This window comes from Panthera uncia, assembly GCF_023721935.1.
Source record: "Panthera uncia isolate 11264 chromosome A1 unlocalized genomic scaffold, Puncia_PCG_1.0 HiC_scaffold_17, whole genome shotgun sequence".
Lineage (NCBI taxonomy): Eukaryota > Metazoa > Chordata > Mammalia > Carnivora > Felidae > Panthera > Panthera uncia.
In genome coordinates, this window is record NW_026057577.1 from 144,628,776 (window position 1) to 144,642,296 (window position 13,521).

At 50.8% G+C, this 13,521-nt stretch overlaps 1 protein-coding gene across 1 annotated transcript; it reads right to left on the minus strand.

Annotated features, from left to right (window-relative positions):
- Positions 1–477: 477 nt before the first annotated feature.
- CCT5 (chaperonin containing TCP1 subunit 5) lies at positions 478–13,451 on the minus strand. The gene is made up of 11 exons (XM_049648278.1): positions 13,268–13,451; positions 10,247–10,307; positions 9,556–9,720; positions 8,095–8,293; positions 6,331–6,523; positions 6,101–6,250; positions 4,485–4,604; positions 3,715–3,900; positions 2,982–3,119; positions 2,329–2,509; positions 478–836 (listed from the first exon to the last, which is right to left on the minus strand). The coding sequence occupies exons 1-11, from the start codon at positions 13,370–13,372 to the stop codon at positions 709–711; spliced, it is 1,626 nt and encodes a 541-aa protein (XP_049504235.1). The 5' UTR covers positions 13,373–13,451; the 3' UTR covers positions 478–708.
- Between the last annotated feature and the right edge of the window lie 70 nt (positions 13,452–13,521).

Below are 13,521 nucleotides of genomic sequence, written 5' to 3' on the forward strand. Positions count from 1 at the left end.
GCTGCTTTTGTCCCGCTGGGGAAGCCCCGGCCGTGCTCTAACGGCCCCTCCGGGTTTCTGCAAGGGGAGCAGGGGTCCGGCCGTTTGGGGAGGGTCAGGACAGGGGCAACCAAACACCCAGGGGACATGAGGCTGGAACCCACGCTGGCCTTGTGCTCCAGTCCCACACTCGCTACGTGGCTGGCAGCTCAAAGCACTTGGCCCCCCCCCCCCCCCGCCCCGATCTCACGCTTTCCCACACTCCTCAGGATGGGTCTCCACGATCAAAGGACCCGTCTACTTAGAGACACGCGGCATTTAAATACGTTTCATAGGACCAAGCCCGGTCTTCTTTCAAAGCTTGAGACCAAACTCCATGTTTAAGCTGTTACAAGTATCTACAAATTAAAAAAAAAAAAAAAGATCTACTCAACCCCCTTCATTAGGGCAGCATTGGGTCGGTACAGCCAGTTTCTTAACTCGAAGAGAAGACAGCCGTTGTTTAAAGAGACCGCTTTAATAGAACAGATACAAAAGCCTGCGAGACCGCATTCCCATAACTGAACTTTCAACAGGAGAACCATGGTAACTAAACAGCTGTTTCTATTACAGCATCTACAGTGTCTGAAAAAAGACACAGTAATAAATAACTGTAGATGCATCACAAGACATCCATTTATTTAATCACAACAGGGAACCTTACTACTACATTTACTCTCAATTTTTTCTTTATTCTTCGGATTCCCCAGGCTTACGGATGTCATCGATCTTCAAAATCATTCTAACCATCTGTGTGGCAAGAGAGATCTGTTGCTTTTTGCCGATCAGAGTTTCTATGACATGCTGTTGCTTCATATCTGGAAAACACAAATAAATGAATTATCCTAAAACATATGTATTTGATATTAGTAACTTGCTCTCATTTTTACAAAGACACTGAAACTTAAAAAAATATAAATCTGGGGACGACTGGGTGAGTCAGTTAAGTGTCTCTTGATTTCCACAGTCACGATCTCGAGGTTTGTGAATTCGAGCCTCGTGTCGGGTTCTGCACTGACAGCGTGGAGCCTGCTTGGGATTCTGTCTCTGCCCCTCCCCTGCTTGCGTGTATGCTCCTTCTAAAAAAAAAAAAAAATTCAAAAAAAAAAATTTCTAAAACAAAACCCAAATCCAGAAGAAACCACTCATCCAGCTACATTTTCAGAGGGGTAGTAAGATTCCATTATTCCAGAGGACAGTCTGGAATTTGAACCTGGGTCCCAGGAAGCTGGGGGTGAAGGGGACCTCTCTTCAATGACAAGCCAAAGTGCTAGGTGACTGGCTAAAACCTTTCAGCGACATTTCATCCCACAAAATATTCACTCATATAATTTAGAAAGCCCAATGTAAGTGAAAAAATCAGACTGTATATGAAACAAGATAATTCCAAGAAAGATGCAAACAAATTTCAGCAGAACCAGGCATTCAAGTTAAAGAAAATGTGCATATCTGTCTGACAAAGAGTTGCTGCCGTTATTAAACTCTGCTGGCTGTGAACATGAAAACCAGGACATAGCTGCTGTTCTACATAAAAGCACAGATCATCTGATTCCGTGGGCTGGGAGTGGCTGCAAAAGTCAGACCTGGGGGTGCCTGGGGGGGCTCAGTTGGTTAAGCATCTGAACTCAGCTCAGGTCCTGATCTCGTGGTTCGAACTCGAACTCCGTATCGGGCTCTGTACTGACAGCTCAGAGCCTGGAGCCTCCTTCAGATTCCGTGGCTCCCTCTCTCTCTGCCCCTTTCCCGCTTGCGTGCTCTCTCTCAAAAACAAACATTAAAAAAAAAAAAAAAAAAAAAAAATGTGGGCCTGGCCCCATTAGTGAGAAATCACTGGCACCACCATTCCAACAAGCTGAAGTGAAATCACCCTCTAAACTACACACATGGCTACGGTCCCAGTACGTCATATCTGAAAACACCCCTGAGTCCTGGACAAAAGCACAAAATAAGCAGACGGCACCAAGTCACCTGCCGGGCTGCTTCCTGTGACATCCAGAACCTACCTGACAGACATGGGTGTTAAAGAGCAAGAGAAGAAGGACTTTCTAAAACCAGAGACTGAAACGGAAGTCACCTTTGGTGTAAGCCAGCGTGCCACAGCTTACTGTTATTAAGGAGTGCCGCGTTACAGGACCAGCAGTCTGACCAAATCCTCAGGTAATCAAACCAAAACATTCTACAACTTAGGACCCGGATATCTGAAGTGCGGGAGTATCGAAGCTCACGGAAGGCACCACACACCGTGCGGCCAGCAGGAGAGCACCGGTCTTGACCCAGACACGGCCCCACCGGGTTGCGACTGGCTCTCACCGTTTGTTCCCTTGTGCAAACAGTCAATCCCAAGAGCGGGGTTCGTCTCCTTCACTTGTCTGGCTCGGACTTCGGTCATAGTCTGGATGGGATTCATGCCACTGTTTTCGGCGAGGGCCATGGGGATGACCTCCAGGGCATCCGCGAACGCCCGCATGGCGTACTGCTCCAAGGTCGGGCACTGGAAGGGTACAGGTAAGCGTGCTTATTAGCAAAAAACAAGACAAAAACCAGCCAATTTGGAAAGGTAAATTAAATCGCATACTTTGAAAACCTAACTCATGAAGAATTCTAATAGGCCGTCTTGATTACTGTTAAACTACCAGAATATTAAAATGTCACGACAGAGTAAGGACGGAGAAGACAGACACGTGAGAGGAGTCTGAAAACAAACTAGCTCTACTTTTAGTTATGACAGTCACGATATTCAATTTATTTGGAACTTCAAATGAGGACACTGAAGACTGGAGAACGGTTACTGTCAAGGCTGGAAAGGTTGAAAAGGCTGAGCAATGCTAGTTTTCGGGAGGCCGCGCCTCAGAACGAGGGCGAGGACCAGGCGCTGCTCACCCACGGCGACGACACTGTTTCCCCCAGTCTGTTCAGTCCCACTGCCTTACGCCTTAGGCCCGGAGGCCCCGCGCGGGTTTTACCTGGTCCGCCTCCTGGCTGACGGCCAAAGCACACGCGATTTCGGCGGCACCTCCGCCATACACGACACGATTATCCCGGATGAGGTTCCGGATGACACACAGGGCATCGTGAAGGGATCGCTTTGCTTCCTCGATGATCTAGGGAAGACAGTTCCGCAGAAGTTAACATTAGCACAATCTAGTGTTTTAGAATCAAATCCGCGGCGCCTGGTTGAACCTCTGTTTGCCAGGTACCGGCATCAAAGCCACCTTGCTTAGGAACAAATGGAGAGCACGCGCCAGAATGTTCATTACCAGGTGATTTCTGCCGTTCTCCCCCTTTTCTCTGCCACGTGGTTACGTGAACACCAGGCGGAGGCAGCCAGTGACTCATTTCGGGACACGTGGCCACGGGAAGTGGTCAGACGAGCCAAAACCGACCAAGAGACACCTGAGGCCCGTCTCACTGAGGCCGAGGCGGTACAGACCCGCTCTCGAGGGAGGGGATTTTAGCAGCGTGGATGCACCCGGGCCCCTACTGCCACCCGAGCGACGCAAAAAAGGCCTGCGTAGCACGAACAGGTAGCACCGAATGTGGTCTTCGGTGATTTTACACCTCGGTGAGCCACGGTTTCTTTGAGAAAAATGATCGCTTTTTGAGAGATGGCACCCGTATCTCAAACACGTTCTGGGCAAAACCAAGCCCTACACCAAGGGCAGAAAACAATGCAGGGCAAGTCACTAGGATTCTCACCATCTTATTTCCTCCTCTGATGAAAATGGTCACAGCCCTGGAGTTCTTACACTGCTCGATGACCAGCATCTTGTCCTTAGTCGTCCCGAAGGAGATCTCCTTCACGAGCCCGGCGAAGCCCAGCTTCTCAGGGGTCAGCTCTGAGAACCGCGGCACGATCCGCCCTCCTGTCGCGATGGCGATCAACTAGGCGGGGTGGGTCGGGGGAGGAAGGCGCTGGTGAGCACTGGGCTCTCACGATCAGACCGCAGAGGAGCCAAACTCCACCCAGGGCTACCTTGTGCCCGAACTGCAATCCACTCTAGCCTCAGATTTCAAGGTCAACCCAAGAAGGCCTATGAAATGAGTGGGTTTCTGAGGAGCCGGTGTCTCGGGGCGACGCCACCACCCTCCGTAGCACCGTGTCCTGACCGGATCGCACGCTGGCTGCGGTGAGGGCCGAACCTGCCCCGGGGCACGGACCACGTGTGGGACGGCGGTCGGCGTGTGGCTGACACACCAGTGGGTAAGCAGGTGTCCCTGCCTCAGAGCGCCAAGTGGGACGACACACGGAAAGCATTTCTAAATCCCACGGAACACCAGAAACTCGCAGCACTGTGGCTGAAATAGAGAAAGATCGCAGCACTCTCCTCTCTCCCCGCTGGCCCTCTGTCTGTGGAGCCTTGACACTGTGGTTGTTCACGGCAACTGCTCCCCAAGCAGGCCCCCAGCACGCACAGGCATCGAGCCTGAGCCCTGCGTTCGGAAGTCTCTTCCCACGAGCCACCTACCTCTATTTCCGGTCCTCCTACCCAACGCACCGCAGGCAAGTTATTCTGAAGAAGTAAATGATTGGCTTCGTCGTCGAAGCCCCATTGGCAAATGGCTAGGTTAGCGCCGGTTTCTTTTATCTGCGGGGGAGAAAAATGCCCATCACGTTAGTAAGTATTCCTTGTGCTCGGGGAAAAAGATGAGGCGCACAGAGGGGCGTGCAAGGTGGGAGCGTTAAAATAAAGCAGAGAAAAGAGAAGGAAGGAAGCACAGAAGTGTCTACCTTCTGTCAGGCCCAAATCCCAAATAATGAGCAAGTGTCAAAGGGAATCACTTCAGTTCTTGATATGCTTTAAGAATCAGTACTTCAGGGGCACCTGGGTGCTCACTCAGTTAAGCATCAGACTCTATTTCGGCTCAGGTCATGATCTCACACTTCGTGAGTTCGAGTCCGGCTCTCTGCTTTTCCTTCTTCCGTGACCCTCTGTCCGTTAACAGCCGACTCGTTCCTGCACATTCCTCGCTTCTGCCACGTTCTCCCTGGGGGCCAACCCTGGTTGTCCCCCGGAAACCAGCCTGCCTCAGCATTTGTCCTCACACGGCTCTTTCTCCTCCCTCGTGCCCTCACAAGTACCTACAACGTTCCTCTTTGGGCCATTCCTGTTCTTTAAAAACATGCAGCCCACCACCTTCCTGTCATCATCCCCGGCAACCTGCATATCCACCAACACACCTATCCGATTCCCTCGGCCTCTCAGGTCCTGCCACCTTGTCGTCCCGGGCACCCTGCCTGGCATTTCCACCGCAGCCTTGTAGCCCAGGTGACGGGTCTTCAGCCCCTCCGACCTCTCAGCGTGCCAACCCTGCTCCTGCCTCAGGGCCTCTGCACACGCTGTCCGCCCCAGCTTACCCCAGCTGGGTAAGTGCCCCTCCCCCAGGCAGGTGGGTCTCTGCCTGAGAGGCCCCGTCTTTAGCACGGCCCCTACCCACCACCCCCTTACTCTGGGCCGCAAGAGCAAGGGCTCTACTTTGGTCGCTGCTGTGTCTCAGGTCCCTACGACGGTGCCTGGTATGAGGTAGGCAGAGACACAGATCACGCAGGAGCAGACGAACCCAACTCCCCCCCTGAAGGGAGACATCCACGTAACTTGTTGCCTATCTGTCACGAGGCACGTTTCCACCGATACCCACGTCCACGTAGCCCTGTGTGCGGATGCTGGAAGCCCCCAAGGACAGAGGCCCAAAGAGGAACCACTGTCAGGGAATGCACGCTTATTAGCAGCCCGAGGAGGAGAGTTGAGCTGTTTATACCCTGAACATACGAGCTTGGCTTCGATGTGTCCGGGACAGTATCGTAAAATCAACAGCACAGCTCGAAGGTCACGGAGCCAATTCTCTGAGGCGCTCCAGACACGTGACCATTTCGTGAATCGGGTCTCTTCCCCCTTAAGCCTTTCTGTGCCACCTGATTTCTTCTCGCCGTGAATGCTGGTTACTCTTCTAACTTAAAAGTGAAAAAAGGGGGCTCACACCGACACGGCATCTGCAGCCACGCGCTGAAGAATCAAGACGGTAAAGGTGAGGGCCACGTTACCACCTACAGACCTACCTCACGAAAAGCTAGGGGAAGACTTACTTGTTGAATCATCTCTTCAAACTTCTCCTTTTCGTATTTCTGAAGGGCTTTATAATCTTCCACAGAGGTCACGTCCAGCTTATGCTTGGTCTTTGGTTTTGGCGGTTCAAAAGGACACGTGAGGATCGCAATCTTGGCATTTTCTACTTGCTGTGGGGACAAAGAGGATCTTTCAATTCGGGGATCTAGGAGTGAAAAACAGCGTGAAGCCGTGCAGGACACGGACTCACTTTTGGCATCTGTGGGTGACTGAAATCCTTGTCCACGATCACGCCCTTGATAAGTTTCGTGTCCTCCAGCCTCCCGCCCACTTTGCCTTCCACTTTGATGAGCTCGAAGTCCACGTCTCTGCGCTGCATGTCTGCTACGGTGAGGACAGCGTTCACAGCGATCTCAGCCATCTGCCGGTGACAGCTGTTAACCCTGATGAAAACAAAGAGCAACCTTTCACTCCACTGCGGCCACAGCAGGACCCAGAACGTAACGTGGCAACTCAGATACGTCTTATAAAACGAAGGGTGCTCAGACTGTAGACAGCTATGCCACTAGAACCTGCACTTTCGACAGTCTGGGGCAGGGGTTCTCAAGCTGGGATCCACAGAACCCAGAGAGAGCCATAAACTGGGACGGGAGAAAGTGACATCTTGTGTAAATGGGGTGCAGCATTCAGTAAGAAGCCAGAGGACTCCACGTGGCTGCTTCCCTTGCAGGAATTTCCACCAACATCAGTTCCGGGCGGGGGCGGGGTGGGGTGGGGATCTTTTTTGAAAACTCTGAAACATCTGAATAAATTGCTCAATAAATTTACTTTTGGTTCTGGAAAAACTGCAAGGGAAATTTAATACTTGAAACAGTGCATGAAATCTCAACTCATCTTAGAGAAAAGATAACGGGGAAACTGTAAATGTTAGTATCCTAAGTGATTTATAACTTGCCTCACACTATGGCCGCTGTCAGTTGTTTTGAACATTTTCTGTAGTAAAGACCTATAGATATATGGATTTTACAAAGACTTACAAATATAACAAGATCAACTTACAAAGCAACGATAAGATTCGTGCATTTCAACTAGGACACTTTCCTTTCAGGAAAACAATAGTGCGCCGTGACAGAGACCATCCCGGTGGCCCCCTTGCCTAGCAGCTGGTCTCAGCACCCGTGTAAGAGGGCACCTGGCACCCAGCACATTCTAGCACAGCATGGCGGCAGAGGCTTTTCCCTAGGGGTGGAGAGGGCCACAATTTTGTTGCACTTCCCCTGACCTCTGAATCAAGGCCATGCCTTTTTGCTAAAACTACCACACAAATTAAAGTTTAAAATGTTTCTCACCCTGATCTTGATTTGAAAAACCAGTAATAAAGCTCCTCATACTAGAATTTTTATGCTACATCGTGCCAAGAGCCCACAGGTCTCCATTATTGTTCAAACTTAAGTGTGTCTTTTGGCCAAGGCTGCTTTGGGTCTCCAGAGGACAGGGACTGTGTCTCTGTGCCCTTAAGATGTGGCAACAGGCCTGGTAAATAGCAGGCATTATGCAAGCGTGGAAAACACCCCATGTAAGTCACTTTCACGACTGCCCCTTCTCACTAAATTAAGATTCTGGACCAGTAACTTGCTTGGTCAATAATGAAAAGTAGAGCCTCTCCTCCTGAATGGCTTCCTAGCAAAGAAATGGTAGAAGGTGTTCTGAAGGCTAACATTCCCCAGGTAGGACCATTTATTTCTGCTTGACTGCTAAATCAAAGCCCTGGATCTCTTACAAATACTGAGAGGATTTAATACCCAAGCCTGGAACTTCAGTTTCCAACTACAACACAAGATGCATGTGGCTACACCTGCATTAGAAACAAAGCAAAGCAAAATAATGACAAAAGCGGAAAGAAGTTCATCGAGTCCGCATGAAGCTCCGTGCGATCGTTATAAAAGGAGGTTTTTAGCAATAAGCACACACGTTTTGCTTCCTCTAGAAGCGAAGAACCGTATTGTAAACGTACACTTTGGAGCCCAGCGTGGTTTTTGCTGTCTGGATCAGGGGCTCAGTGTCCTTCATGTCAACGAGGACGCTATCGCTGATCTTGTCCAGGTGCTCGATAGCAATGCGGGCGGCCTGTTCATAGCCGTCGGCGATCCTGATCGGGTGAATGCCGCGGTCCAGCAACTGCTCGGCTTCCTCCAGCAGGGCGCCGGCCAGGACTGCAGACAAGACAGCGCACAACCACGTCAGGCAAGCACTGACACTTACACCATCGATACCAATTAGATGCTACACCCTGGAAATGTGAAGGGTCCAAAATAAGGCAAATGGATCTGGGAGGCTGTTTTTTTAAAAGGGAGACTCTGGTTTTGCTTCTAGCAAAGATCTAACAGGTCACCCCTTATAAACGGATGTTCAGCTCTCAGTGACGGATGTTCAGCTCTCAGTGACGGACAAAACGTAAGTGAAGAACGTAACCTAAGAACGTTTAAGGGCAAAAATCTGGTGTTTCCCGAGCCAAGGATTTCGTTTTAAGATTTTTTAAAGTAATCTCTACACCTAATGCGGACTTGAACTTACAACCCTGAGGTCAAGAACTGCATGTTCTACCAACTGAGCCGGCCAGGCGCCCTGCCAGGAGAGGGATTTCTAGTCAGTAAAATTTGTGCTGGTGATAAGAGAATTTACATATGATATGCTTATGGTTTATCCTCCCCACCACCTTCCTTCCTCCCGTTATTTAAGGGCCACAAAGATGATGATCTTTGTTTCAATACTGCTATACTCCAAGCACGTCCATAACAGTGCTTGGTTCCCAACAAACACTTGCTGAATAAATGAATTCAAACCTCATCTGCAGAAAAGGTAACGTTGAAGCTATTTCTCTTCCATCTTCCCCATCTCTAACTATATCAGAACTTCAGAGAAAGCGTAAGAACATTCAAATGAATCGCTTACTGATTAACACTATTTTGCCACATTTGTTTTCTCTACGAACCCACACCTATTCCCTTCAACTATGTGAGAGGCGCAGAAATCATGACACGTCTCAGCTGTAAGCTAAGATACGAGGGCAATCTCCCTAGCGCTCTAACATACCTGTCACACTCAGGACACTTAACAGGGCACTACTCTGCGATGCACGATCCACAAATCCTCCCATGTATCCCAAACACCGCCCCCCCAGTTTAAATAAAGAAAAAGCCCGCATCCGATCAAGTGTTCTGCATTACAGTCGCGTGTCATTTCTCTTTGGCTCCCCTGATCTAGAAGAGCCGCTTAACTCTCCCCTGAAGAACTGTCCTGTTGTTCCAGGACAAGGACTTCTGAAGAGTCTGGGCCGCTTGTATTTCGGCGTGTCGTTCAACTTGGATTTGCGCAACAGTCTTCTCATGATCTGATTCAGAGCAAACGCTCTTGGCAGGGGGGCATGACTTTAAGGAATGCCTCTCAAACAAGTAAGGATAATGTGCTTTCTTACCAACCACTCCCGTGGTCCCATCTCCAATTTCATCATCCTGTGATTTGGACAGTTCAACCATCAGCTTGGCAATCTGGTGATCGACGTCCATCATGCTTAAAATGGTAGCACCGTCGTTAGTCACCGTCACATCGCCATCTTTGTCCACCATCATTTTATCAAGCCCTAGGAAGACAGCAACGTTTAGAATGACATTATGCAAAAAACAACAACAAAAAAACAAAAAAAGCCCCCCCAAAACAAAACCAAACAAAAATGCAATCTGCACCAAAAACCAAAAAAAAAGGCTAGACCTCTTGACCCAATGCCTATTTACAGAATTTATCAGAAAAATTCAGCATACTAAGAGTATCTGTGTGCAGACATTTTTGCACTGGCGAGTACAAAACCACCTAAAGGGCTAAAACTAGAGAAATGGGGGTGAGGAGCATCACTAATGTATTAATTACAAAAATGACAGCCCTGATGTGGAAAATGCTAATAAAATGTTAAAAGAAGAAAAAAACCTCTGGCCTAAAATTGTACGTGCACTTACAAACGTGTTTAAAGCCTGAAATACACAAAACAAGTGTGTTAGTGCCGGAGGCCTAGGACGCCCCCTGCTCCACGTCCCAAATTTCTATAAAAGGGTTCCATCAACTCTCCACGATTTAGACATAACACGCATTAACACAGAATGGTAGTCTCTTACCATTTGGTCCAAGTGATGTTCTCATTGTGTTTGCTACAGCTTTTGCTGCCATGATATGAGACTAAATGAAAGACACAGAAAAGGTTCAAGTTACAAATAACTTTAATAATTCAGGGGTTTTCTTTAAAGTTTATTTTTATTTATTTTGAGAGAGAAAGAGAGTGAGCACAAGAGGGAGAGAGCAGAAGAGACAGCGAGAGCATCCCACGCTGGCACCCCCCGACATGGGGCTTGAACTCAGGAACCATGAGATCGTGACCTGAGCTGGAGTCAAGAGTCAGATGTTTAACCGACTGAGCCACCCACCCAGGCCCCCCAATTTTTAATAGTTAGAAGCATACACTTGATGATTATAAAATCCAATCATACAGAACAGTTTCTGTTCTCCAGAAGCTTCTACATTTAAGAGGCAACACCCAAGTCTAAACCTTGGCGTGATAACAACCACCAGCTTTAGTAGGTAATTCTTACGCAAAAGAACGAGAGCCTAGAGCTTTAACTCCCAGCACACCTACGAGGCAGGTGCTCTTATCTGCCCCACTTCACAGCAGGTGCGGTCTGACGGGACAGGGACAGGCCTTGCAAGACCGTCCTGCAATGCTAGCCTCGTGTGAAGAGTCCAGATGTACACGTACAGCCCCTTGAACCGGCATACTAGGCTTACTGCAGAAATACACCCAGAAATTGACCGCTGAGTCAATACACAACCCATAGGTGAAAAGTCACCCTTGCCATCTGCCAAGGGCATCGACAGCTAACTCAATGGAAACCTGCAAGCATCCTTTCCTGCTTGCACACACGATCAGCAGTGTGTTTTTTCTGCAGATGCTGTTCCCTTCGTTCCTAGTCTTGCTGTCACCAGCCTGGCCTGGCTCCACAGCACCCTACAGAAATCCGGGGTCTCTGATCTCACCTCCTGTCCTTTAGGTCCATCCGACGCCCAGCTAACTCACCCATTTTCCTCAACCGTGTCATCTGCCGGTCCCCAAACCTCCAATGACTCCCTAGTGCCTCAACATGGAGTCTGAAAGCTTCAGTTTTTCTTCAATGCCCCCCACAATCTGAGACCTAGTTCCCTTCCAGTGACGGTGGCGGTCCACGTGTCCCCCTCACATATGCCCTCTGATCCTTGAAGCGCTAATGCACCGAAGGCCCTCCAGTCATCAAAACGCTGACCGACACAGAACGCGGTTCAAATGCCCATGATCCGCGGAGCCCTCCCTAGTCACTGCATCTGGCAGCTGAGACAAGACACAGAGTTCACGGATCGGTGACAATACCGGTAACCATGAAAATACACTTTGCCCGACCTGTCAGCGTAATGGACTTTTTAGAGGAAGGTAATCACAGGTAAGCCGCTCTCAACCAGGGAGGATTCTGTCCCTCAGGAGCCCCCTGGCAATGCCTGCAGACATCGCTGGTTCTAACAAATGGGGTGGGGGCCGCTAACAGCACAAAGTGGGCACAGGCCCGTCGGCTGCTCCGCGTCCGACAGAGGACAGGCCCCCACAACAAAAAGAACGACCTGGCCCCGAATGCTAACCCTGCCGATGCTCCGAAGTCTGGCTTTGGAGTCAGCCAGGGTGGGCTTGAATCATGGCCCCGTTCTGGATCAGCTCTGCCACCTTACCCGCTCTGGGGCCACGCTTGCAGCTGGCACCCCAATACCTACCTCCGAGCGTGGGGATCGTGTGATGCAGAGTGCGAGTGCCCGTTAACTAGCTAGCCTGACAGCTCACGCACAACACGTAGCTTCTGTCGTGCTGTTACACACGAGGTACCGGAGGGTGTGTTCTCTGCTGGTGCCTCGAAACGAACGATGAAGCGGTGTATGTGACACGAGTGCTCGAGTATCCACCGCAGGTCGAGCACCGTGTGGCCCCTGCCTACGTTGCCCCGTCCGGTCCTCATCCCCAGCTCCACAGAGGCGTGCTGCCCCCGCCGAGAAAGGAGGTTCAGAGAGGCTGTGCAGCCTGTCCCAAGGCCAACAGCGAGGGAACTCTACGGTTTCTTCGTCTGTTTCAACAGGCTTGGGCTCACCTGGACTCCTGGCGGTTCAACGCCTCTGGTCTTTCTTAGCCCCTTTGGTCCACCAGACCCTACTTTCTCAAGCACGCTTCTTCTTCTACCTCAACCGTGGGCCTGCTCAAAACCCCCTCAAGGGCTCCCTCCTTCCAGGCATAACATCTTGACTGTGGGGCATTCGAGGGCTTCCTCCTTTGGGGCCCTACCGTTCACTGGGACTGGACTGTGCTCCTTCCAAACCGGATGGCTCTTCTGCCCTACAACGTGCCACGCGTTCTGCCCAGCTTTCGGCTTTTGCTGTCCCTTCTCCCCCAGGTGCTAGCGCGCTCCCTCTCGCATTCAAAGCAGTGACGCCATCCCCCATCAGAAGCCAGTCTCCACTAAACGTCTCTAGCACACCCTCCAACTTTTAGCTGCATCTGTAACTGGTGATTCCAGTCACACGCTGCCTTGTGTTACGGTCACTGGTGTCCACTTTCCACTCTGGCGGTGGTAAGTTTCTGCGTTAAAAGCACACGTTTTTAATTTTCACGACACCGCATCCAGTAATACGCCACGCATTACAAGAAATTACTCTATAAGCGACCAAGTCTTTAAGGAGTGACCGGAAAACGAACGGCATCCTCATGGGCTATTGTTTCTCTCGCAGCCGGGTGACCTGAGAATGACCTCTGCCTTTCCCGATGGAAACACCGTAAGGAACGACCACAGGCTGGAGAAGCGATCGGAGACGCGGGCTCAGAGCCTAGGACTTGAACCCGCCCCACCCAACGCTGAAGGGCGCCAGCGGCTCCACCCCAACTCCCCAACCGGGATTAAAGGCTTCTACATCGGCCTCTCCCGAGCTAAAGGAGCGGGGTGCAGGGCCGAAGACGAGAGGGGATCCCCGACCTTTCCGGGGAGCACATGGCTGAACCGCTCCCATGCTTGCGCAGGCGCAGAGCCGCGGGCTTCGGCCGCCTCCCCTCATCCCACCGCCAGCGTCCGTCCCGTTACCTTGAGGGCCTCAAGTCCCATAAGGCGAGACTTGCGATCCTGATCCTTGATGATGAGGAAAGGGCGCCCATATTCATCGAAGGCGAGGGTCCCGACCGACGCCATGGTGCGGCAGCAGTGGCTACTTTCCCCACACCGGCCGAGTCCGCTCCGGAACCGAGAGCACGCCTTCCGCTCGCGGGAGGGCGCCACAGCGCGCGCGTGCGCAGTCCGGGCGCGCGAGACTTATTTTTCACGCGAGACTAGTTTAACGC

Bases quoted from the DNA above. Each gene is read 5' to 3' on its own strand.
- CCT5 (XM_049648278.1), bottom strand. From the start codon at position 13,372: ATGGCGTCGGTCGGGACCCTCGCCTTCGATGAATATGGGCGCCCTTTC. The intron at 4,605-6,100 runs GTAAGTCTTCCC...TCTCCCCCGCAG, and splicing joins TTGAAGAGATGATTCAACAA to ATAAAAGAAACCGGCGCTAA. The intron at 837-2,328 runs GTGAGAGCCAGT...TGTGTTTTCCAG, and splicing joins TTTGCACAAGGGAACAAACG to ATATGAAGCAACAGCATGTC.